Source organism: Podarcis tiliguerta, assembly GCF_965153285.1.
Source record: "Podarcis tiliguerta genome assembly, chromosome: 5".
In the NCBI taxonomy this organism is placed as follows: Eukaryota; Metazoa; Chordata; class Lepidosauria; order Squamata; family Lacertidae; genus Podarcis; species Podarcis tiliguerta.
In genome coordinates, this window is record NC_139538.1 from 78,329,208 (window position 1) to 78,356,408 (window position 27,201).

General features: G+C 42.2%; 2 protein-coding genes and 3 long non-coding RNA genes across 11 annotated transcripts in view; 3 read left to right on the forward strand and 2 right to left on the reverse strand.

The window, feature by feature from the left end:
• Nucleotides 1–4,007, reverse strand: part of RET (ret proto-oncogene) — a 115,951-nt gene extending 111,944 nt beyond the window's left edge. For 4 of the 5 annotated variants that reach the window (XM_083440332.1, XM_083440326.1, XM_083440327.1 and 1 more), the window contains exon 1: nt 2,859–2,991. The gene's annotated coding sequence lies outside the window, so the exon portion shown is untranslated. Of the gene's footprint in view, nt 1–2,858; nt 2,992–3,820 lie in introns of those variants that run through there. The other variant, XM_083440324.1, reaches the window with a different exon arrangement.
• On the forward strand, nt 267–25,805 carry LOC310677562. Its single transcript, XR_014511279.1, has 3 exons — nt 267–466; nt 2,987–3,062; nt 22,376–25,805. It is a non-coding gene; the product is annotated as an uncharacterized lncRNA (long non-coding RNA).
• LOC310677423 (heparan-alpha-glucosaminide N-acetyltransferase-like) overlaps nt 8,963–27,201 on the reverse strand; it is a 176,090-nt gene continuing 157,851 nt past the window's right edge. For all 3 annotated transcript variants that reach the window (XM_083440432.1, XM_083440431.1, XM_083440433.1), the window contains 3 exons: nt 15,095–15,165; nt 12,254–12,366; nt 8,963–9,906 (listed from right to left, as the gene is read on the reverse strand). In XM_083440432.1, the coding sequence (XP_083296558.1) occupies nt 9,725–9,906; nt 12,254–12,366; nt 15,095–15,165 (366 nt within the window). In that variant the 3' untranslated portion in view covers nt 8,963–9,724. The remainder of the gene's footprint in view (nt 9,907–12,253; nt 12,367–15,094; nt 15,166–27,201) is intronic.
• Nucleotides 16,618–18,947, forward strand: LOC310677520. Its single transcript, XR_014511216.1, has 3 exons — nt 16,618–17,223; nt 17,944–18,059; nt 18,813–18,947. It is a non-coding gene; the product is annotated as an uncharacterized lncRNA (long non-coding RNA).
• On the forward strand, nt 18,954–19,917 carry LOC310677573. Its single transcript, XR_014511290.1, has 2 exons — nt 18,954–19,370; nt 19,575–19,917. It is a non-coding gene; the product is annotated as an uncharacterized lncRNA (long non-coding RNA).

A 27,201-nucleotide genomic window follows, 5' to 3' on the forward strand; every position in this document is an offset into this window, starting at 1 on the left:
CCCCGTGAAAGTAACCTTGTGAAACCAATACTTTTGATGAAATGACGGAAATTAAATCACTTCACAAAATCATTATTTCACTCACTGGTTTAATAAAATGGCTAAATTGTTCAGTCATTTGGGGAAAATGACTGACATCGTGAGCATATTAATACACTCTGTTTCACTGCATCAGCAGCTTCACCTGGAGTGGCAAGCCAGAGTTCTGGGCCCAAGCGTTGTCAGGGCAACGGCAGGCTGTTATTGAAAGAAGAGATCCAAACTGGTCAGTTGGTTCCAGGGAATCAGTGGGGAGGCCTGATCTTAAGTTACCAGTGAGTTTCTGATGTTTATTTAAAGTGCTATTTGAAAACCAATTATCAAATGACCAAGTGCGACTGTGGAACTTGCAACCGTGGCCAGCCAAAGGGACTGGATCAGCCAACATTAACAGAAAATGTTCCCCAATTCCTGTGTGAAGTCTGAGGTATGAATCTATCTCAGTAGGATTTAAATCTTTTGTAATTGTGCCATTTTTGTGACAGCAGTAGCCTTGGCCTGTTGTAGCAAAACACACATGCACTTCATTAATGTTTTCTTTTCATTCTCCATTATGCTGAAACAAAATTAGGGTAGTGTTGTTTTTAAATTCACCCTCACCACATACAACTGTCACCCATAGATGGATCTAGCAATAAAACTGAAAAGAGCATCCAGAGGTCCTCTAAAGCCCTCCTCTGTGCTCTCTGGTTCTGCCTTGCTTTCTCTCTGAGGCATATGGCATCTGAACTTGCCCTCCATCTGAATGAAGCAAAGCAGGAACCAATCCATCCATTACACAAACAGACAGTTTACAGAGGACAAGATCTATACTGACAAAAAAAGAAAAAGTTCCATGATTGATAAATGGACATGGGGGAAAAGTGGAGGGGAATCCAGGACAGAAAGAATAAGTTTTGCTCAAAGACCATCAATTTTGTACTGTTATTATTCTGCTGGAAGTAGGGATTGGTGAGCACAGACAAGTGTTTTTAACATGATACAAGATGATAAATGTTTTAAAAAGGTGTTGGTTCCAGGCACACGTTATACTCCCCCCCCCCCCAGCTCTCTGTTCAAGCCCAGTGGTTTTACCAGTCTGCTGCTGGCATTGCTGGGTACAGAGGAGAGTTCAACATTGACTGAAATGTAGAATGAAAGCAAAATCCTCACCTGTGGGAGCAAGTATACAAGCCTGCCCCTTGTGGCTCATTTGCACAACCGAGTTGTGCAGAGTTGTTAGGATAGCCCGATTCTGCTCACAGAGCTACAGTTCTCAGAGCTCCCCTGAATGAGGGGTGATTGTTAAGCCACTCTGAGAATTGTAGCTCTGCGGGGGGAATAAGGGCCTCCTAACAAGTCCCAGTGGTGCCCCACCATAGGATCTATTGAGGGAGGGCCATAGCTTAATGGTAGGGCATCTACTGTGTCCCCGGTTCAGTCCCCAGCATCTCAAAGGAAGGCTGGGAGAGAGTCATCTCTGAAGCTCTGGAAAGGCAATGCTGAGCTAAATGGACCAATGACTCAGTATAAGGTAGCTTCCCATATTCCTACAAACTGGACCTTTAAGCAGGAAGTTGAACAGCACAGCCTAAGAAGAGCTCATGGAAGAGACAAGGAAACCATAGACCTAAGTGCTTGACTAGATTCATTTCTGCCCACAAGCTACATCCAATTTATACTGATTGACCAACTGCAGTGACCTTTTTAAAATTCATGGTTAACATTTGCACTTTTATATACGAAGACAAGGAAAGCACACTTGGGTGCTTCCAACAAATGCTTCTGCGTTATTTGAATTTGAAAGAAGCACATTAGGTAGAATAAACGATACATGGTTGAGGGTTCCTATATATTAACAGAAAACATATTCTGTTTCAACTGAATATACACAATAGAGTGAGAATTTGCACTTGGTTTTGACTGCAAAGATACTTTTTTGGATTTCACAAGACAGTATATGCTTTCATGTGAGATTTGAAGTTTGGCATGGTCAGTTTGGCTAGGAGTAGAATAAAAAAATATACATGCAGCAGCATCCTATGCAACAGTAGAATGCAACCTGAGGGGTTCAGCACATGATCCTGCCTTTCCTGGGGAGACCAAGTGGAATGGAAGTGTTGGACGGCACTTCCGGAAGGCAAGCTGCCCTCTACCCACCTTTCCCTCCAGAAGAAAAATAAGGTTCCCCACATCTGCTATTCATGATTACTTAGAAAATAAATCTGAGTTCAACAGGGCTTACACAGGATTGCAGCCTTGGTATAGTTGTAACTGCAGTTTAAATATTTATTTAAACTGTTCTCTTGTCAATCAATGACCAACCAGTCATTGAAATAGTAAAATATTTTCTCATCAGCTGGGGTAAAAAAAACCGCATGCAGCCATCTTGCTAAAGCTAAGCAGGTCCGGGACTGGTCTGGGAAACTCAGCGTATGCTCCCTTGAGTGCTATGATGGAAAGAAAGGCTGGATATTAATGTAATAAATATGGTAAAAGCTAGCAACTTAATTTCAAAGGTGCCCAAGGCAACTTTTAAGTACTGTAACTCTCCTATTGGTTTCTTTCGCTGATAATCTTCTGGTACCTTAAAGACTAACACACTCATTGTGGCATAAGGAGGTGGATGTCAAAGATTTCTTAAGGGTCCAGTGAAAAGCAATTGCTCAGTTTAGCAGTCATTGCCTTCCTTTTGTTACGACAGTTTTGGAAGATAATCAGCTTCCTGCTGCTGAAGGCAGGAATTTGAAAGTATGCTTTTTGTTCTGCATCAATCAAGGTGGGGCATCATCATAAAGGAATATATGCACTAAGCAAAAATAGCAACCATTGAAACTCACCAGCCACTAAGTCCATGGAAAGTTGGCTGCAGTCCTCTTTCCACCTGGAGCCTCTCCTTCGCCAAATCCGATGGATGCAGCCAGTTTTGTGCCTCAGCCCTCAACCTGCCTTTGCATCTCTCTCCTAGCCCACCTATGCAGAACATGGAAGAGTGAGGCCTTTGCATTTGGGCATTCAGTTTGGAAGCTCCCCACTGAAACTTGGTAAGACCGCCATTTTGACTGCTTAGAGTAGGTTGTGTTTATAGGAAGCTAAGTGCTTTGTTTATTCCTCTTCCAATACAGGGGAATACAGGTGGGGAGCATCAGGTCTTGGGACTCTCCCTAGGCTGTACCTTTTCTCTTGCCCACTTTCCGTGCCAGCCCTGCTCCACAACCTTCCCTGGGTGTTTCTCTGTGGCTGAAATGCGTTACTGAACAGTGATGATGCCTCTTGCTTGTCTGTATGGAAAATGTAACTGGAGTTACAGAGGCTTGTGCTTGGCTGGAATATGTAACCTACCATGCAAATATAGGAGTCGTACCCATTGCCCTGTCCCCTTTCACCTCTGGCCCCACCCACCACAGGCCTCTGGTTGACCATGAGGAAATGTGGTCCTTGATGTAAGAGCCAAGCCTTATCTAGATGATGAGCAGGATACATGGAGGAGAGGTTTGTTATCATGGTGATGGACCCTATTCCCAACCTTTGTCCATTCAGCCAAATATATCTATATGGAACCTATGAATATGCAGCTTGTACAGACCACTGTGGTATAGTACTGAGCATGTCAGATGAGGACTGAGGACATTAATGCAGGAGTGTCAACTTGGCCCTGTGACTGTGGGTGCCCTACAGCATGTATGACACTGAAATTTGCAGGTGTCCAGTCCCTTCATGAAGAATTTTGTGGGTGCTTGGGCACCCAGGGCACCAGGAAGTTGGCACCTATGCCCTAATGTCTCACCCTGCTATGGCTGACCTTTTTCATTGGCTTCTGAGGAACCCCAGCGTTGCCTGGAATGGAGCCTGAAAACCACTCTTAAATTCACCATTAATCCACTGTGACACTACATTGAGAGCAATGAGGAGAGATGAAAATGCTGGCTCCCTCTTTTGCTTGCTAGTCACTCAACTTTCCTTTCAGCGCTACTGCATATGCCCAAACTACCACTTTTATATGAGCACCCTGAGAGTGTGATGGGAAGACTGGCTTTGTGCTGGTCCCGGGGCCTACTAAGAGGCGAGGTCTGAGTCCAGTCCAAGGTCGATGGTGCGGTATGGAGGCTGTCCATCAAAGCTGTAGCTGGGTCCAAGGCAGGGAGTCGGGTGGGGTCAGGAACTCTGGCAGAAGAGCAGGACAGGGTGCAGGCAAGGACAGGCTAGCAACAACATTGCTCCCGCAACCTGGGACGGGGGCTGACTGGCTTTTATCTGCCCCAAGGCGTAGGGTGGCCCCGGTCCACAGGTGACTCGCCTCTCCTGGCCTGGAGGCGAGCACTCTTCCTGCAGGAACTTAGTTCCCTCCCCCTCTCTGCCCCGAGCCTCTGCAGCTCAGGAGAGGCTGGAGGGTTACCGGAACCAGAGGCAACCTCCTCTTCCCCTGACGGGGCTGAGAGTGGAGCACCTGCAGGCAACGGGTCCTCCATCACCTCTGGGGCTAGAGCAGACTCAGCTGGTGCCTGCAGCTGAGGATCCAACACAGGTGAGGACCCTTCAGGCTCAGGCCCCAGCCCCGGCTCAGCTGGTTCTGGAGGCGGGGACTCCTGTGCAGGCTGGGATTCCTCAGGTTCAGCCTCTGAATCTGAATCCTAGGCCATCACAGGCTTTTGATTTCATTCCTGCCTTTGTCATTTGTATTTCTAATATTCTGCTGTGTTTTTCTGGCCTTGGCTTGTAAAAGGGAGGTGGAATAGCCTTTATGGTTTCCCCACCTCTAAACTGTGAACCGTTAAAATAAAACAACTTTAAAAAAACACTGTAAAATGAGCAAGCAGCCAGCTCTGCAAATAGGACTGAAAGAGGTACAACATAATCTTCCAGTATTTGCATATTAATCCAACACCTACAGATACATCTGATACACCATTATATGGTCATATAATCAAGTTCATGGCAAGCTGCTCCATGGGATGGAAAATTTCTGCTCTGCATTGACCTCAGCTGTGGGTCTACGGAGAAACAGACTCCAGAAAACACATTTAATGTCTTTTATCCAGCACAACCATTTCCCACTTTAGGAGGCTAGTGGCAACCAGATAATATATCTGCCCCTGATCATTGGTCAAGCACACATACTTTTTATACAAGTCTATATTAGATTTCCCCAAAGTTGTGCAATTTAAAAACATTGTGTTGCCAAAAATCTGCTCTGATGCTTTGCAAAAATCTAATGAATTTTAATTTATTTTAAACTTTATTTCAACAAAGTATGAAGGGACATGGGACTTTTAATCTCCTGTCACACATATTGGCCCATTGTTCAGGCAAAGATAATGACACAGAAAAATAAGAAGTAAATAACAAAAAGAAGTTTTTAAATGTCAGTTGCCGGCAAGTTCATGTCTATTCTGACTGCTGATGAAGTTAGCTGTAATAATAATTTTAAAAATTCTACAGGAAGCTGAGATGCAGTTTGAATTTTAATAACTTGCCTTCATCCTTTGTCCCCTGATTGATTGGTCTGTCTGCAATTCAAAACCACAACGTCCCTTTTTATCAATGGCTTGTCTGGCCAGCAAAGTGCAGGAACGGAACAACTCAATGGCCATTCACAGGCCAACAGTTGCAGAAAAAGCAGACCACTGCAGCAAGTTAATGGCAAATCAGGCAGAATATGCTATAAGTGCCAGTTTCGTGCTATGAATGATCAATGTTTAGTTTTCAGCCCTTGATTGCTTCTTCCCTGCAATTAAAAGGGAACATATCAATTCAGATTAAAATCTGAATTGTATGCAGAATGATAAGGCTAAGTGAAGGTGGCAGAGAGTAGGGAGTGTGTGCTACTGGTCTTTCATAAGTGGGTAACACAAGTGGCATCACAATATCAGTTGTTGTTTTCAAACAGAAATATGGCATCAGTGGTGGGAACTCTGTGACACCCCCGATATGTTCTTAGACTCCAATTCCGCATCACTGGCCATACTGGAACTGGAATCCAGCAACCTCTGGTGTCCCACAGATTCCCCACCCCTGAGAGAGAGATTGCTAGGATTTTGTAGAGCAAGCCAACACATTAAGAATTGAAATACATTTGTAGTATCTGGCATACCTTCCTGCACTGCGCTGCTTGTTTTCAGAAGTATCTGGATCGCTGCTATTGGACTAAGATGAATTTGGTGTATTTTGCTGCAGTGGTCAAACACAATTATCACCCAAACATACAGAAAACAGCTTCCCTTTCACAGTTTAACTTCTCTCCCAGAATCTCCTCTGACACCCCTGCCCCACAAATAATGCCTTTCCAAGCCAGATCCTCAGAAATAATTTTCCCTTTCAGTATTAATTCTCCCCAATCAATATTTTACAAGATTCCCTCAAAAAATCAGTTTCCCTTGATTATTTGACTGTTTTGATATGTTAGGGAAAAAAAAAAAAGATATGTTAGAAGTACAGGGAATCCTTATAGCTGTTTTTGAAATATTTGTGCTCTCCATTCTCTGTCCTTTGCTCTTACTGAGTTTTTAAAAAATGGAAATAATATGATTTAGGATCCCAATTTTGTAAACCACTTTGATATTTTTGTCACAATTAAGTGCTATATAAATTTAAACAAACAAACAAAAAACTTCCATACAGCAGCAACTGGAGGGTTTAGGAAACGTTGTTGATATCTCACTTACCTTTAGTCAAGTCTGGCTGATTTCCTCTTCAGCAGCACTTATACACTTCTTCTCTAATATCGCCAACCAAATATTGCCTAGCTGTCATATTCACATTATAGCTTCTTCCAGGCTGGATTGCCAGAGAGTACTCTTCATATGACTTTGGAATACGAACAGAAATTGGCTACTCGCCGACTCTTGGGATTTGGAGCTAGGACTCTGAGTATTCCTTTACTCTGAGAACTCCAAATAAAAAAGAAACCCAGTATAAATTTTGAATATAAAAAGGTAAAGCCCTTATTTGAAAAAACAACAACAAGAAGAGTTTCCCATTAATTGAAAAAGTAATACTTGATATACAATTCCTTCTTTAGGATCCTGCTTAAGAAGTCCAGTGGGCAGATTAATCATGGGAGTTCTCCTCCATTGTGTGTTCATTCCAATGTACATGGAAGAGTTATCCAGGGCCAAAGACTCTGCTGAAGCCTTCGTTCCTACAGATGATACTCTCCTAGTCATCCTCCAGTAAATAGCACAAGGGGCTAGGGGAGGATCCCATTCACAGTGTTAAGGCCACAGCAGGGTCGGGTACTTCCAAGTCCTTGTGTGTGGTAATGGAGCCAAGCTTGCTAAGAACTTCCACAAAAAATGAGCTTCTGTACAGGTATAACCCAGTGGTCTTCCAACAGTGTTTCAGGGAATCCTGGTATTCCTTGGAAGCTTATCAGGCAGTCTGAAGATCAGTAATGACAGACAGACAACTCACTTGTAACTCCTGATTTCCCCCCTGCAATGTGCAGCTATGAACATTTGGCATAGGATACACTCTCAGATCACACTAGCTTATTCTCTGTTCATGTTAGATGAGGCTCATCAGGCAAGGCCAAATATATGCTCCATAACACACACACACCCAATCCTCTACAATACACAGTGATATCCAGAGGGTTTTGAGTAGAGAGGTTCGTATGAAAATATTCCTGGATAGCTTGAAAAACACTAATATAAGCACATAAATTTCTTTTTTTAAATACCATTTAATTGTCTTTTATTATTAATGCCCACCCCAAGACAATATTAAGATATAACTTAACAAGTCTGCTGAGAGAAAGTTCCCTATTTTGAAATATATCAACATTACCCTGTGGTCTTAGTTAGTGGCAACATTCTGGAGGCCTCACAATGTTGAAACAAAGTGACTCACTATTTTCCCTCACTCAGATTAAATATAGATGGTTGAAAATTTTAAAATTAAATCAATCCCATGGAGTGCCATAACCCTGACCTATGCGAGGCATTTAAGATCCTGCAGTTTCAGCACTGATTGAAGGACAGCGCAATGAGGGTCTCACCAGTGCTGGAGATCAGTGTAGTGATGTGATGCTAGCCATGCTTAACTGAAGAGCAAAATAAAAACAAGGCCCTGCCTTCAACCGTAGAAAGAACTGTAGCACGTCAAGTGATGGGAGAAGACCAGAGGGCAGCAACATGACAGCGGGGCCTTTTCTGCGGTGGCTCCCCGCATGTAGCATACTCTGCCCAGAAGGGCTTATCTGGTGCCTTTGTTACATATCTTTTGGTGCCAGACAAAAACATTCCTCTTCCCCAGGCCTTTGGCCAATTAAACAACCTATGGTCTTTTAAACTGTATGTGTGTGGGGTGGGATATTGTTTTGGTTTGTTATTATTGTATGCAGTTTTGTGTTTTTATATTGTAAACAGCCCTATGATCATTGGAGAAAGGGTGGTATAGAAATTTAATTAATAATAATAATAATAATACTTATTTCTTGTCATGGGCGGAGAAAAATGGTGGCTTCCTGGGTAGGGGAATCAGTTTTAGGCAGTGATAGATTTGGGTAACCAATGAATAAAAAGTTTATTAGCTTCTGTTTTCTGGTCAGAGGAGTAGGCTGCTGACATAGGATTGTAGCAAGGAGAATAAAGATTTCTGCCTCGAGTACCAGATACACTAGACTAGTAAATGTAACACCGCTAGAACACTTGTGGGGGATTCTACAGCCCCAAGCTGTATTAATATAAAGTTATCAAAAGCATCACGCCCTAAAGGTAGAAGATATCAGACGTCCGCGGTCTGGTTGATACTGCAACAACAACATAAAGGAAGAGTCCTCACTTTTAAGAAGAGTGAGGTGACAACATGTTGTCCTTACATTAACCCTGTTTCCTAGGGAAGTATGTCCTCAAGTTTCACATGACTTGAGATTTGCTGAATGCAAATGTGCAACTATATGGCTTCTAAAGTACATCCGTGAATGAGGGAAACGACATCTTGAATCAACCGTTTAAGCTGCTTGTTTATTTATTTTGTACCTTCGAGACACACATTTGATAAAAGGGAACAGGTACACAAAGAATCAGGGAAACCAGCTAAACTTCAGTACCAACGTATTTGGTTCATGGCAGAAGTTCATACCATTGTTGATATTTGGGGCCACCTCCAATACAACATTTTGCATCGTGTGGGGAACATGTGGACTCTGGATGTTGATAAACTGCAGCTCCTATCATCCTTGACCTTTGGCCATGTTGGCTGGGACTGATGGGAGTTGGAATTTATCTAACACCTGAAGGGCCACAAGTTCCCTATCCCCGATCTTTGGAATGGATTCATTGTCAGTTCCAATGGGTGTCCATGAGAAACTGTTTTGGCAGAATACTTCCTTACCTGTCTTGCTGCTTGGTGCTGAGACTGGATTCCTGGGACTGATTTGGGAGTGAGCCAGATGCTATACGAGACAAAGAGCTGCTGCTCTCTCTATATTCTGCCTCTTTGCCTTGTAATGTTTAAACAAAGTGAGATGTAATGGCATTGTGACTGGCATCTCCCCACTCCAGCCTCCTATTATTGTGATACAGGGATGGTGCTGTTGCATCACACATTTTTATGTCACATGTTGCAAGACGTGATGGAGAAGAGACATGGAGCGGCAGCACCACCATATCCTGTGTAGGATTCAGGTTTTGAGATTGTCAGTTATCATAATCATATTACAAGAGCTGGGGGCAGGGAGGAAATTACGTTCCTGAATCCCACGCTGTCATATTTTTAAAAAGAACTTCTTCCTATAGAGGAGATAAGCAACTAATACCCAAAGTGAAGTGCCTAGTAGATTCTGAAACAAGGGTTCGGCGTGGGAGTTCGGAAACTTCATTTCCCAGTTGAAAGGGAAGTATGTGCTCAGGAGGGAGCTTGCAACGTAGATGAGAATTGAATTCATCCCTGTAAATTCATAGGAAGAAACATAGTTTAGGATATACCATTATGAAGAAGAAGAAGAGTTTGCATTTGATATCCCGCTTTATCACTACCTGAAGGAGTCTCAAAGCGGCTAACATTCTCCTTTCCCTTCCTCCCCCACAACAAACACTGTGTGAGGTGAGTGGGGCTGAGAGACTTCAGAGAAGTGTGACTGGCCCAAGGTCACCCAGCAGCTGCATGTGGAGGAGCGGAGACGCAAACCTGGTTCACCAGATTACGAGTCTACCGCTCTTAACCATTACACCACAGTAGCTTGCATAACCTTTGTGTGACAATCTGTATATTAAAAATCCCTGCACTGCAATTCTGAAGGATAGCTAGTTATTTTGCCCATACATTTCCTTGTGGGGTGTAAATCATTATTGTAATTGGCCTTTTCGCCTTACCCAAAGTTTAAGGGTGAGGATGCTAGCGGTGATTCATTTTGCCACCTCCAACATGATCATGTGACAGAGCCACTTTATTCTTCCACTTCTACACCAGGTCAGGTGATATTTTGTTTTATGGGTCTTAAAATTTCTAAACCTGCCTTTTGACCTTATTGGGCCCTTTAGACAGCTTACAAGAAACAAAACCATTACAACCACAGTCAGTAACAATTGCAAAAGGGGCAGATTTATTATTATTATTATTATTATTATTATTATTATTATTATTATTATTATTAAAAACAGTTTTAAATTGAAGCATGGTCATTGTGACTACCAGCATTCACACTATATGAAGCAGCGGTGGATACGAACATTAACATGGGCTACACTTCAGATAAGCTGCACCTAACAGAGTAGGGCTTAAGCCCACTTCTGCAGCATTCTGATGTTGTGCACCTATAGAGGCAGGAAGTGGGTGCTGCAGGGGATGCTGCAATATGATTTAGAATGGAGTGCGAGAGGTGGGGGGACACCAAACTTTGGCATCACACAGGGCACCACAGAAATTTGAGACGGACATTAAATTCTGGTGTTGACAAGTCCTTAGGATCTAGATTCTAGAGACGCTACTTGACAGAGGGCTGTAACCTGAATGGTGGCAACCCTAACCATTCACATTAATGACGTTTTATAAAGGCATGCATGACATTGCCTCCAAAGGGAAGATGGAAATAAAACAGGGACACTGTTTTACAAAGGACAGCTGTCAGGGGCAACTGCAGCCTGCACTCTAATGAGGGTATGTGCAGTGAGAAATTGACTGGGAGAACCTGAATCTAACTTGCATTGTCCAGCATGAGATCAGCAATGTATAGCTAAGCAGCATTAGAGGGACTGCTGAGAGCAAAAGTCTAGCTGCTTAGAGACTTGAGTTATGACCTATGATAGACATAAGCCATTTGGCATAACAGCTTCATAAATTACTAGTCTGTATTCCTGAACAAACACATAATTAAGTAGAGATTGCCAAGTGGCTCCAGAGGAAGTCTTAAGACTGAGCAAACTACAGAATGATTTATCCTCGGCTTCCACCAGGTACAGTCACTGCACTCTCAAAGTAGCATCACTTGTTAATGTCAATAAGCACTTAAATGAATCACAGAGCAGCCTTTTCATGTGTTTTGGAATTGACATTGTGCAATTCTCAGGCAAGGGTTTGCGGGGTGTCTATGTGTACCACCACCAAGCTTCGTTAGTATTAATTCATTCATTAGTCATTTTTCTGCCCTTCTACAAAAAGCAGGCAAAGCAACTTTCAACAAGCTATTAAAATCTAATAGTTAAGAACAAAAGCGAACCCACAACCACATAAAAACAATCTATAAAATAGATTCTCAATAAAACGTTAAAATGCACAACAGCCACAATCAAAACAGAGACTACACTGCTGGGTCAAAAGCCAAAGCAACTTAAGTAGCCAGGAAAGGCTCTGGAAAATAAGAGAAATAAAAAAGAAAAATATTTCACTTGCTGTCAAAAGCAGAGGAGGGTTTTGTCCTTTTGGCTACTCTAACTGAAAAAGGTTCCTCAATAGTCCTGTGCTGATGTTTGATCTGTGCAGACCTGTATATATGCAAGGGAGTTGGGACTTGTCAAAACTCATAAGCTCTTTATGTGTTGATCTGTAACCTCCATTTTTACAAAACACAGACTGCATGTCAGCAGTGTATGTGGACAGGTCCCTGTAGGGACAGACTCTTCCATGCATGGAGGCTATGGACAATGATGGGGCAGGACTAGTGGGTGTGACCCTGACCCCCTACGCCATGTCATTTTCAATATAGATTGGATGTCTGCACAGGGCTACTGTTAGAAACTTACCTTGGTGTTACTGCCCCAATCAAATGTTATAATAGGCCACAGTTGCAATAACTTACCTGGAAAAATGAAAGGTTGACCACCCCACCAATTTTTCACATCGATAACATAGAACATGATTCCCAGCAGGACAAATGAGAAGCAGCTCAGGGTGGTGACAAAGGACAAAGACCTAGCAAACACAGAAAACAGCCAGAAAGGCAGAACTTCACTGTGTGGGGCTATGCTGGAGTATGAAACCCACCTAGCCAAGTGCTATGGAACAGAGAAGACACAGGAAAAGGGATCATCATGGTCCCATTTGAATTGCTCTTAATTTTATCTATGTTATAGACTACTTTGGTTGAAAGGCAGCCTAGAAATTCATTCAGTTAGTCAATTAATGAAATAAAATTGTTCCCTTTCTCTAGCCATGAGTTAATGAGCCCGCTCTCATATAAATGGGAAAGAAATCCAAGAGCAACTGTGAGAGATAACACCATTGTTAGCAGGTCTATCTTAACCCGTCTTGTAGCTTTAACCACAAAATATTGAGGGATACTGAGTGTGGAATTCAATGTTGTGTTAATACAATTGTTCTATCAGTGCAACCATGTTTGCTTGCCAGATGTAATGGTCTCACCACCCCAGTGTGCTGTTCTGGGGATTCTCCCAATCTTCCTGAGCTGAGGTGTGCAGTGGGTGAGCAGTGGAGCAAAAGCCCTGTTGCACTAGCGGGACTTGTAGCACTGGCTCCCCCTAGTGCAGCTATTTTGTTGAATCTGCCCCAAATAATCTGTAAGGCTCCTGCGCTGGAATACGTCAACACATGCAAAGAATGCATGAACGGCCATCATCACTCCATGAGACAGATGCAACTAGGTTAGCCATGCGTGATTCTTAGTGGGCCTTACTCCCAAGGAAGCATACATGGGCTATGTTTGTTAGTCACTAGGCTAGATCACTTTAACAAGAACAGTCCTTTGCCATTATCTACCCCAGGATATCTTCAGAAACTGAAAACTCTCATTCATCACATTAATTTTTTTTTATATAGTTAGGTCATATCATGTCAATTTCTGTGCAGGTTTCATTAAATCTCTTAATTTTGCTGCAATTTTAGTCAAAAAACAGCAAGTGGGTGTAGCAGTTTCACTTCAGTAAAGCTATACGTTTACTTGTGGCAGCATATTTTTCCTCTTGGCTCAAAAGTCCATTGTCCTACATGATATTTTTTTCCCATGCCCTTCCTTAGACCCAGCCAGCTAGGCTGTTCATTTGCATACTGCAAGGGCTGTAAGTAGCTATTGATTTTTCACTTTCCCTTTAAAACCGTCAAGTGCTTCATCCAAGTGTTTCATCCTCTCTGATAAGCACCATAAAAAGGGCTGGAGATAATGGCCAGACTCATTTGAACCCCTATAGGTGTTCAAAACTAGTTAACTCTCCATTAGGAGTCACTGCATATTCTCAGGCTTTCTAGAAAACATGAAAGACGGGCACTGTGTCTTTGCTACAATTCCCTTGCGCTTATTTAAAAGGAAGGGGGGGGCAAGGCATTTGAGAGCTACGGTATCAAGTCACACTACAGCATTGGTTTTTAAGATAAATATTATTATATGGATTTTCATGAGAGGATCGGCACTGTTCCATAAATTTTCAGTCTAACCCACTAGAAAAGAGAATGCTCTGATTCTACCATCTGAGGTCTAGGCCAGCTTCCTGAATTACTGGCAGCAGAATGGTACTTGCTACCAGCCTGTGTTTCCTGGTAATGAGTGCAATGTCTGCCTACATTGTCAGGGTGGATAGTGTGAATATATAGCACATTTGTGATCTTATCACAGCTGTCAACTTTCCCCTTTTTTAAAGGGAAATTCCCTTATTCCGAATAGGATTCCTCGCAAGAAAAGGGAAAAGTTGACAGCTATGGATCTTAGCCCCCCCCCTTCCCCAGTGAGAACCAGCTCTAACCACGTATTATTACCAGTTGAATGGATGCCACTACCAGATGGCTATCAGTAAACATGAAAACAGTAGCTGATAGCAGAATTGCGTGTTAACAAATGCCTGACACCCTTTGGGAGGGGGCTCTGTAGTGGAGAAGTGACAGATAGGGAAAAGGTTAAACAGACTCCCATGTACCACTGGTGTTGCTCTAAATACCCCCTTGGAGCAGCTTTTCTCCAGAGGAACAGCAGCTGTCAGACTTACAGAAAGCTGCCTTTATACTGTACCAAGTGAGGCCCTAGACAGGGCTCAAACCCACAACCTTGGGTCAGACAAGATTTATTGCTGTTGCTACTGCTCTCTCTTGCAAGAGGACCCAGACTAGAATCTGCTCTTTCCTAGCCATGGAGTCTGCATCATTATGTAAAGTTTGTTCCTTTACTTTCTCATAAATGCCTCTGTTTTGGACATGAGCAAGGACAGGCAGTATCTTTCCATGGATGCAGACAGAGGCCCTTCCTGGAGTGATGCCAGGAGTTCAACTTGGGGTCTGTTACATGCATTTGCAATGTGTGGTTAGACCACTCAGAGGGGTGGCTCATACATGCATGTTCATTAGCTGTTGCCTGTAGCAGCAAATGAAGCCTTGCATGTGGGAATGAGCCAATGCAGATCAACCGCTGAAGCAATACTTTCCAATGGAGCCAATCTTCAAGCAGTGAGTCATTGTTCAATGACGGGAGAACAGCTGATGAGCATCAGCATTTGTAATACAGCCCACATCACACCAGGGGATAACGTAAACCCAACGAAGGCGGGGGCAATACAATAGAAGCATCTTAATAGGGCAAACCGAGTGGTGTCTGGTATCTCACATCTTTCATCTTATTCTTGGCATGATGCAAACTATGAGCAAATTTTGCCGTGGCTTGCATCAATCAAACTTATAAGGTAGACTTGAAAGCACTTACCAGAGATTTTTATTGATGGGGATGAATCCTTCATTTTGTGTACATTTGGTTAGGACGGCAGAGATAATCCCCTTAATAAGAAGGAAAAGAGAACAGGTCAATAGCAAGTGATAACATATCTAACTGAGGGAAAACAGAAAAGGGAGGGGAGGAGAGGCAAAGGAAGAGGAAGGAACAGATTGTGTGCCAAGTTCTAAGTGTTTCCATTGATTAACTAATCAAAAGATGCATTGCAGAGCAAAGAGAGAGGCACTGAACTGAATAGAAGACCTTGATTTGAAAGTGTGATTGTTTTTATTTTATTGTATGAGGTTTCCTAAAACAAAGCCCTTTCCAGAAATTGGATCAGCCTGAGTCAAAGAACCTCAAGGATGCCAGAGAGGTTGAGCCCAATAGTAACATTATTTTGTACAGTTTGGTGGGAGAGATTGGTCAAGGGTACTGACAAATGACAGCTCAACAGAAGACAATCTTAGTATTTTTAAGCATCATCTTGGATGAGGCTGTTGTGTTCCGACATCATGCCTACACTAAGTTCTTAGAATAAACCTTTGCTATAGTGGCCAGCAACTGCTGGACTCTGGGACAAATCTGCCTTCAGAAATAGATGCCAAGGCCTGGTTCACATGAATCCCTTACTGCAAGCTACTTAAATGAGCTGCCAGCCAGCGTTACTTGCTCTTTCTTGGACCTTATTATTGAAGACACATTCTAGAATTAAGCCATGGCTCAAATGAAGCCCTTTACTGGCCTGTCCATGAGAATAGAGACCTGGACATCTTTATCCGAAAGGCTCCCTATAGTCCTATATCCTGAACAAGATGGTAAGGAAGCAAGCTAAGTCTCCACTGCAGTAGCTTTGCTGTCTCTAAGCCTCAGGAACATTTGGCTGGTTTTCTTCTTTTTCGACACCAAGCTGTTGGTGTTTGCACCACAACGAACAGCAAGGCCAGAAAGCTGCCTTCGGTATTTTTTCAAATAAATCCTGGCAGACAAAACTCAAATAAATCTATTGCTGAAGGAAATTGCTAATGCCACACTCTGTCACATACCCTCTGTGCGGTGTTAAAAACGCTAAATTAATTAAATAAATCAATTGATGAAATCACCCTATAAATGTGACAGTGCGTCATAATTCTAAGCGGCCGTAGGAGCAGCGAGTCAGATCCAGGGTGCGGGGAGAAAAAGAAATGATTTGCTGCTCTGGTTTGGTTTGGTTTGGTTTGCTTTGCTTTGCTTTGCTTTGCTTTGAAGTGAGAGGGAATTTAACATGTGGAAGTCCCCATTTTGTGGTGCCTCCCTGTCCCTCATACCAAGGGGGGGGGACATTACTCCTTTCTTTTTTAAAAATTAAAAAAAGCAGCAGAGAGAGAAGTACAGAATTTTATACTATACCGGTCAAGTTCCCCTCCACCTCCTGTACTGGAATTGAACATTTAAGCTGAGTGATACCACCAGAGAAGTCTTATACAATATGAGACCCACTAACCAAACTCTGCCCATCAGCCATGTGCAGCATTGTGGCCTAACAGCTGCGTCTCTTTGAATCATATACTTTACTACAGGAACCTGGGACCTCCATATGCTACAGCAGTCCCGGCCAGTATAATATAATATAATAATTTGAGTCCAGCAATATCCGGATGACCATAAGTTCCCATTCCTGCTTTAATCCTCCACACATGTACACTGACTCAGTAACTAGGCTGAAACATGAAATTTTCTTTTGTTAACTCTGGGTGTCAATAAATGACTCATCTAGCAGGTGTTTCTGTTAGTATTTGTATTATATTTGCATTGTAAATGTGTTTCACAAGAATAAATGGTATTGGGGAAAGGAGATGGCAGTTAGCAGTTGGCAGTTGGCTGGTTGTTCTGTTAGTTGATTCTTTGACTGAGAGTGTGGAAGAGTGGTGACTTCAAGCAGACCCTGTCTGGAGGATTTTTGTGAGATTTAATCAAGCTATGGATTAATAATTTATGCACTGTTATGAAGGAGTTTTGAAAACAAACAACGACTAAACCCTGTGTTGGGCTCAAGGGAGAAAAGCACATTGTATTCATGTGAATAATATTTGTTGTTCAACTGTTGCCAACCTGACATGTAAAGATTTATCTTCAAGTCTTGGGTAAGGCATCTATTTTATCACAAATAGCTAACAGTTTCCCTGTTGCATATAAGTATTATACTAATAGCTTAACGGATATAGTTCCAAACGTTTAATCTGTAGTGTGTGGGAAATTCAGGACTTTTACAAGCTGTATCAACTGCCTTAAAGTGTAATGGATTTGTGGTTAAATCAGCTTTGAGGTGGTTTAACGAATGCTTCAGGTTTCATGTTGTAACACAAGAATGGAGATGCTTTGAAATCAAACATCCGGGCAGTGGGAGGCAGGAGGAGATGGAAATAAAGAGAGATTTTCTATGTAATTAGAAAATGATCATACACAACTGTTTTTGATAGTTTCCCCACCAGCCAATAATGAGCAGCTGAAAAAGCCAATGGCAAAATAGTCTACTTTCATGCATGGTTATAATCAGAAATGAAAATTAGTTCTTTTACTGAGCAGTCCTAACCCACTCTTTCTTCTACTCTGGCTGGCATAAATGACCAGATTTCAGACATGGCAATGGCTCTGATGCTCTGTTCAGCCCCACTGCTCTCAGCTGGGAGTTAGAGTTGGTCTACTAATTTTTATGGACTTTCCAAACAAAGGCCTGGTGCAAATATAATATTGTTATCCCTTGACCACAGGTTAAGCATTTGAATGTGCTCTGCAGGCTCATACACTGTGTCCTCCTCTTTTCCTTTTGCATGTGTGAACTCCCCTGTCCTTTCTCTTTGCAGAGAAAAATCTCTTGGTGATGAACTGTGCCAGCACCAATGTGAAAGACAACCACTGCTAGTTTCGAAACAGACATTGCAATGAGAGCCAGAAGCTTGCTTGCAAACCCTGATTAAAGGTAGCGAGTTTTGTGTTAATATTGATAATTAAAAAAGGGGGGGGAGAAAGGGAGAGGAGATTTCACATATGATTTTGCCTGTGCTTATTTTCTGAATGCCTGATTCCTGTTGAAGGCACAGTGGTCAGTAAATGGAGGTGGCGAGGCAGCCCTATTTGCAGGGAAATTGCATTTTACTAGCACTCAAATATCACATGTGTGTGCTACCACTGAGCTACTGTCCTTGAAAATCTTTTGTGGGTTGCTTCTGTAATAAAAGGTTGGGAAGAATCTCAGGATTAGATATATTACTGTGGTGTGTTCAAACGTACACAAGTCCACCTCAAACTCATTTAAAACTTAGTTAAAGATCACCAAAATCTATATTTGTTCAGTTTCTGTGCTTTAAAATCAGCAAAACAGAGCACTGCAATTTAATGGAAAGATGAGTGAGGAAATGGCATGTTACTAGCATGAAAAGAAAAGCAGTGTGTGTGTGTGTGTGTGTGTGTGTGTAGAATGAGTTAGAAATGTACTCATGTTGCAAATTTGGGTGTGGGCTCCAAACATGATTGGATCCTGAAATATGTTTGAAATTCAAGAAGTTTGGGTGGGGAGGAATTGGCGTTCCCAGATTATACCCCTCTCTGGTCTAGTTTACAAGGTCTTGCAGAAACTGCACAAATATGCAATGGCAAATTTCACTTCCCATCCCTCCTGCAGAGAAAAGTAGATTAAAAAATGCTGAAACACGATTTTATTTATTTATTGCAGAGATGCTTTTCAACCTATGTGGTCCTTGAAAAGGCTTACAATGAGGAAAACAGAAAAGAGCCAAAAACATGCATAATAAAACCCCTCATGCTGCAGTTAAAAGTGCAAAATTTAAGGTGCAAATACACAACCACATTACTGCAGCAATCATTGCTCGTGTCCAAGAAATAAATAAAAATCACGTGTGCAACAAATAGCACATGCAAAACTGGCTAATGTGCATTGACACACACGTTATCCAGTTCCACAAATGTTATTCACTGGCCAAAAAGTGGCTTAGCTGGGACATGCGATCCTGTACTGCACATTGACTGTCTTTAAAAAAGGGCAATATATTGAACTATCTCACAGTACTTTGAAGACTACATTGCAGTGGTCCCACTTAAATAACAGCTCCTCCATATGCCTGACCTTGAGAGATCCTCTGTTTAGTTGATAATATTAGCTTATGGTATATTCAGGAACTGAATAACAGGATAATGTGAGAAAAAAGAACCTGCCAATACCCCCAGTGTGTGTGTCACCAATGCCAAAAGGCATGGAGTGTGTGTGTGTGTGGTTCCCTGAAACAGGTGCAGCCGAAAAAATGTATTACATAACCCAAAACTGAGGTGGAGGGAAGTCAATAACTTACATGTTTGTCTTTGTTTTTTTTCTTATAATTAACTTATGTTGTTCTTATTATTGTTTTTTTCCCCCGTGAAGAATTTATTTTCTGTACATATGTGTGTATGAAAATTAATAAAGAGAAATTAAAAAAAGAAAGAAACATGTGCAGCCAACGTAGCCCCCTCCAAGGTTTTGGACTACAATTCCCATCATCCCTGACCATTGGCCATTATGACTGTGGCAGATGGGAGTTGTAGGTGAAAACATCTGGAGGGCACCACGTTGTTTTTTCCTGCTCAAAAAGCTCCAACACACCAAAGAGGACACATTCCAGCCAGGCAAAAGCACTTAAGGAGAGTGCAGAGCAGATCCAGGGAGATGAGTGGTCTGATGAAGCAAGACTGGCCTGGAGAGAAGGCAGAATGGCCATGTGCACTACTGAACAGAGGAGAGTCCACTGTTGGAAGGGTTGTCCGGTCCAAGTGTAGTTTAAAAATGAAAATGATAAGAAGGGAGAGGAAGAGTTGGCCTGCACTGTAAGCAGCTCACCTGCCCACAGTCTTGTTCCCCACCCTGGGAAGAGTTACTATATTCCTGTTTAAATGGTGGTATTATTTCTACATCTGCATCTATATGTAAATTAGCATATGCAAATCTTATGCAAATGATAAGTCCCTGTTCTCTTTGGTCCTCTCTTTTTTGATGAAGCATGTTCTCCGGGGGGGGGGGGGGCGGCAATGTTCAATTGGCCAACCTAGGAGAGAAGGAGCAGTCCTAGAGATAGTCCTCAGGGCAGGATAGAGAGGCAAAGAGAAATTATGGGATGGAGGCTCCCCATCCTTGCCTTACATTCACCCTTTAAGTCTGCAATTGTTATATAGCACTAGCATAAGGAAATGTTTCTTCCTGCCTTGAGCCTTAGAAAAATGGCAAGCTTCTTTTAATGCCTTTTAAAAAATGGGCTTATTTCACATAGGCTTGTACTGACAAGTGATGGCAACATTTCTTAACATTACATGCAGCTATCCATCACTGCAGCGGGCACACACCAAACCACAATAGGATCATATTTACAGCAAAAGTCACAGCTGTCCCTCACAAAATGAAATTAGGTTTGATTTTGTGTCATGGCAATGTTCATTAGTGCCATCTAGTCTGCAAGGGCAAGATCAGATAGCTGATGGCGGACCCATAATTCATTGCAAAGGCACAATCTGACTGGCTGTGTGAGGAAGAGACAATACTAGCTCTGACCTCTTTGCAAATAAAGTGTTACCCAGCACACATGAAGCTGAATTTCACTTAGGTGCTCTATAAAACCAGAGGCACCATTTCATATTCTGTTAAGGGAGCAAAAATTTCAAGAACTGCATTTGGATACATGCACGATTAAATTGTGAAACTCTGCCTATTTTAAGAGCATTGGTTATGGTTACTTTTTTATTTAAAAAAACTCAAGAGCAATTTCAGCCATGTTTCCAACACTGACCAAATAGTTTATCCTGTTTTGCTAAGCAAAAGGATCTACATGTTTATAACAATAGCCATTCGATGTGTGGAACTACTAATGCGATGAGAGGAAATATAGGTGATTCTAAAGAATAATCACATGTGGCATGAAACACAGGGCAGTAATCCCCCTCGCTAAATGGAGTTCCCTCTGTGGAATTAAACTAGTGGAATTAAACATTCACTTTGGTCTCCTAAATGCTGAGTAACAGGAATATCACAAAATAGGTGCCCAAGTTGAAAGGTTTCGCAAGGCTAATTGCACCACTGCTAACGTACGTGACACCCAGAAAGAATCAGACCTGTTTAAAAAGCCATTCTAGATTGTGCTGTGTATGAACACTAGACATACTGCACATGCAAAGACAAATTCAAGGTGACGTGAGTCATGTGCAATGCTTTTGTCAAGCCTTTGAGATTGACAAGAACACTTGCCCCCAAGAACAAAGGGCAAGAAGACAGAGGAGGAGATGTAAATAAGAAGAGTGCTTCAGAGTTGGACATTAAGAGTTAAATCTTGCATGGATATGGCCCATCTTCAATTTCTATCATTCCCTTCATTGGGCATAAGAAATAACACTGACATGAAATTTTAGTTCATGAACAAAAATAACAATATGTTCAACTATGGTGGCCAGCTTTCAATTTTAAGAATACTGCCTCCCTTTGTAGCTTTAGGTTAAGCCAGGAAAGGTAGAGCCATAGCTGAAAATGAAGTCTATTGTGATACAGCAGCTCATGGGCAGAGGGAGGGAACCTGTCGGGTGAGGAGCAGAGTCAGGGAGAATCTTATGACTTTTTAGATCTTGATACTGACTACCTAACAAAACAGAGGGTTACTGGTGAGTAAAGCGCTGCCTGCTGGTAACCCAGTGCCCAACCTAATTATTCTTTATTTTCTGCAAACCAAAACGCTTTCCAGTGTTGCAAAGATCAAGGCAAACAAGGACTGTAGGTGGAATCCAATGTAAAGCTAAGGAAACTGTTTTGCCAGCGCAATGATTTTCACGGCACATGCTCTAAATCTGTTCTAGGGGTTCCCCCAACCACCTGGAGCAGATTTGGGAAGGGTGTGGGAGTGTGCTTGGGTGGCGGAGAGGAGGAAAAGGCCCATTACAGAAGTGGAAACCCTTGAGCTGATGTGACACAGTAGTTAGGATTGTGTCCCAACCTGTGTTAGGGTTGTGCCCCTTTGTTATGGCTGGAATGCAGACCATAGCTACCTACAAGGATGAGGGCAGAGCAAAAAAAATTAAAAGGCAAGTTCAAATGTTAGCTAGTGAAAAGGAAGTTTTAGATTTGGAGACGAACAGCCAAGAAGCAGTTTGAACATATTGCTGCGGCTTGTGGAACTGATGCTGCTTCAAGATGAATAACATCTATGTGTGCAATTGCTTTCCTTCTTTCTCCCGCACAACTTGTCTGCTGTAAATGGATTATTACAGAAAGGCCTTACATTTCTACTCAGAAGAAATCGACCCCCATTAAGGAATGCATGGAAGAGCCAACCATGTAACTAGAGGAACTGTGAAACAACATATGAACCGATGAAGCAAACCTGTTTCCAAACACTGGTCCTCATCTTTAGAAATCAAGGCCCCCTGCTGAGCAAGGTCCAAGAACAGATCCTCAAGGAGGCAGCTTTACAAAAGCCACTGCTAACTGCCTCTGACAAGCTGCAGTCGGGGTTTCCTGCATGGTGTGTGGAGCCTGGATCAATGGCTTGGAAATATTTCTGCTTGCTGCAGTCAATTGTGCCTTCCAGGCTTGTTATACCATGGCTGAGCAAACACATAATTTCCAACTTGTCACCTACAATGGTCTCTTTCTATTCCCTACCATTTTGTGCTGACAGCCAGAGAGAGAGAGGGAGGGAATGGCAGAAAGCAAGGAGACCCATTCTGCACAGATTAAGACATAGTTTTTCAAAGAAAAATAACCCAGTTGACCCACCATTTCCAATTAAAAGGCTTTCTTGTGAGATGGTTTAAAAAGACAATTGCCTGTGACCCACAAGAACCTGTTCTAGTCACAGATGCCAACACTGGACAAAATGGACCCAATGGCTAGACTCAGTTTTGTAATTTAATATAACCATATACTGAACTCATCAAAATGATCACAGAGGCAAATTCACTACAGTTCATGGTAGCAGATCATTTTATCTGCTATTTCAATTACCTTTAATGGTCCCCAACAGGACAGGTCTAAGAGGTTTTGCTGTGAAGTGAAATGTCAAGATGTCCCTCAATTCCATCTTCAGAAGCCAAATAAACTAGCAGTTGAAGCTTACTTCGCTATTGGCGATTGGACAGCTACAAAGCACCAGGCAGCCAATGTGGCACACACAGTTCTGTCCTCCATAATGTCAATGCTGCCCCCTGCCCTGCACCACCTGCCCCTCGAGACATCCACCTTGTTCTAATCTACCTAATGGTAGGACCAGCCTTGGCACCTATGTGGTCAGGGTAGTTAAATTTTCCTCCTGCTGTGCAAGAGCTGCTCATCAATAAATTGTTCCCACATGGCTGGGAGAATATCTAAAGGGCATCTACAGTCAACTGCAATTTAACAGCAGCTACACACTTTATGTAGTAACATTGTGTGAAGAGGGAGTTTGCAGCAGGCATGCACCCTTAAACATGTGTTTCAGCCTCCCACACATCCATCAAGCCTCTCTTATATATGTATATATACTTGCTAAATGGATGGCATTTGTTTAATTGATAGTCCACTCTTCCTCTGAGGAGCTTGGACAGATTACAGCCAGTTCCCAAGTGTTCTCCCATCAAAGCAGTTTACAAAGCCAGGCCTGATTAGCTTAAGGCGGCCTATCAGCCTTCAGACCATTCACCAGGTCAAGTTCTGGTAGCCCAGGAGCAGTAATAAGCAATTCAAACCACATAACAACTACCACATGTGAAATATTCAACCTACTACTCCAAATAATTGAAATATTTTTGGTGAACAATGGGGAACAGACTCCAAAAAGTATAGAAGGAGAAACTGTTTTACTTCTTGATCCGCTTTTCCAGCATGTCTGATCCAAGTGCATTTCAGCACACTTGTTAGCTCATTTGCTGTCACTATTAATCAGGCATTTGCCTTTTATGTTGAGGCAAACAAGACGGCATTGAGAACGATGCTAACTGATTAATTTTTTGTAAATGAACATTCCATTGATTTTCTTAATTTGATGCATCAATCATCCAAGTCCTCATTCAAGTAAGTGACCAGGGAGGTACTCTTCCCACCTCGGAGTCAAGATTGGGGATCTTTGAGATTGGCATAATCAGTCTTGACAGACTTGAACCATCATCCTGTTCAGATGAACTGCGAGATCTGCCATTCAAAAAAGTGGGGGGTGGCAAAGATCTTTATCACTGTGCTTTGGAAAATGGAGAAACGCTTGCTGAATGGGCAGGATGTAATCGAAGGATGATTGCTGGTGGTTCTATCTCAGTGTTCACTACATGGTGAATGTGGCTTATTAGAATTTTCAGAGATATTTAAGGTCAAGTCACAAAACTATCAGTCCAGGGAAGCCTGAAAGGAATCAAATCTGTGTTATAGATGGCAACATGCTGAAGCAGTCATTTGATATAAACTTGTTGCATCTGAGCATGGAAACGCAATTAGTGCCGCACGGTTTTCAACAGCAGTCAACCAGATGTCTTTGGCAGCTCATACAGAGGGCATGAAGCAATGTTCTTCTCTGCATCAGTGGCTAGAAGGTGACTAGCTGTTGGAGGCATTAAAGGTCCTTTAAGTCCATATTTGATAGCGCAGGTCTCCGGGAAATCATGCTGCAGCTTTCTGCACCAACTGCAGAGTCCAGAACAAGTGTGAGTGAAGTCCCACATAAAGTGCATTGTACTGCAGTAATCCAAGCTTGAATTAACCAATGCATGATCTACAGCAGCCAAACAAATGGCCATGGTTGTTGTAACCATTGCAATTGGTAAAAGGTGCTTCTAGTCACAGAAGCTACCTGGGCTTCCAGTGACAAAGATGGATTCAGAAGCACCTCCAGGCTGCAAATTTGCTTCTTCAGAGAGGGTGCAACCCCATCCAGGATAGGCAGGTGACCCATTTCTTGGACATGGGAACCAATTTTGTGAATGGCTTTATTAACGGAAAGATTTAAGTTGTGTGTTCATTATAGTAATCCATGCGTTGGTGACCTCAAGGCTAGATTACTGCAATGTGCTCTGTGTGGGTCTGCCCTTGAACCTGGTTTGGGAGTACCAGCTGGTGCAGAATGCAGCAGTCAGACTGCTGGTGGTGGTGAAGGGGCTTCTGGCTGAGAACATGTGACTCCATTGTTACAAACATCTGCACTGGCGGCCCAACTACTACTGAGCCAGGTTTGTATTAATTTACAAAGCCCTGAACAACTTAGTTCCAGCATACCACTGGGACCACCTGATCCCAGCTCAATCACTGCAGGAGCATTGTTGGCAAGGCTCATCTGACAGCAACAAGAATCAGAGCCGTTAATGTCATCAGCACAATATGATCTCTGACAACAGAGATTCAGCACATCTTTGGTTTCAACTTGCCTGCTCACCACCGCCACCCCGCCAGACTTATGCAGGCAATTAAGAATATGTTTTCCCATAATAGTTGATTTCTGATTTTAACATTTCAATATGGGTTTTATTGCATAATGTTACATATAATTGTTACAAACCACTCAGATATTTTTTTTACAATGAAAAGTGGTGTATAAATATTTTTTATAAATAAATAAATGTTTGCAGCTTTAAAATGCAAGGGAGAAGACTAAACTCCAATGAGTTTTAGCTGAAATAAACTGACAAGGGAAAATTACCCAAATTATTAAGAGCTGACATCCATGGTATTATTTTACTATCACAGATGTTCAGGAAGAATTGAGAAATTGTCCAGTAAATGCAAAGCCTAGCAGGAAATTTGGTGCACGAAGGGGATGATTCAAAGCTGTGGTTTTTGGACAGGACATGGAACATTTTATTTTGAGTTACCAGATGGAGGTAGGGGAGTTAACAGGCACAGTAAGGCATGAAAACAGGAGATGCTAGCTAGTTTCAGAGCATCAGACTCCAGGAGGCATTCATGAAAGGAGGGCTTACATAACTTCATAAATAAGAAGTATCCAGTCATGAAGTTTTAAAGCTTGGCATCATAGAGGCTGGGTCTAAATCAGTTTTGAAACCCACAGACATGAAATATACAGTATATTGTTCTGAATGTTTTGTCAGTTTTTCTTGCTAAATAATGAAATGTCTTAATCTACACTAGTGTCCCAGTTGATATATCTGCTATTCCTCACACCTACAGACTGGGGAAGTTGCTGGTTGTTTGGGAGATGTAGCCCATTGGCAGCTCTTGAATTATCAGTAATTTTAACCCCTAATACTTGGACGGATATCATCAGATGACTTTACTGTGACTTTTTAGATTAGGTAAAAATCTAAGTGAAAGCAAGCACACACACACACACACACACACACACACACACACTTCCTAAAACACCCTTCATTGTTAAAAACATAGTATCAAAAGTGGATCACTAGCTTGTTGCAAGAGGTATTGGCTGTCGCAGAGGCTTTCCTGTGTTTCACGGTCAATGATGTTAAACATTTGGCATGCCTACAGCTCCTGAGAGGAGCACATAGAAACCTGTCTGCGTCTTGGCAAACCATGCCTTTGGACCTGAAGCAGGCCTCAAAAATTATGTGCATAAGTTAGAAGGTGAATGGAAGGGAAAGGACATGAAGGAGAGATTTTCAGCATTCTAGCTAAGTGCTTTAATGAAATATGGTGAGAACTGATATAATTTTTTAAAAATAAAATGTCGCAATGGGCCCCAAGCCAGGCGAAAACAAAAATAGAAAGGGAAGGAACAGGAGGAGTACTGTGTGTTCTCTACCCTTCCTGGGTTAATACCTCAGTCTGGCCTTTGAATTCAGACAACAGAGTTTTTCTTTCCCCAATAAAGTGACTTAATGCATTAACTCATAAAAGGAGGGAAACTACTATATGGAAAAGGACAATATTCTTATGAGTTTGGGAGTTCCAGACCCCTTTAAATTCCTGGATCCCGTGAGTGTTAGAATTTAATCAAGTCTTGGTAGGTTAAACTGGGTGCAAGACACATAATTTCTGAACCCAGCAAGTGTTAAAAGCTAATCAAACCAGGCTAGCTTCCTATGTTCAGGTGATCACATTAAGAGATCACATTAATAATGGGCCATTAAGAGAATAAAAGAAAGGTGATGGGGCACTG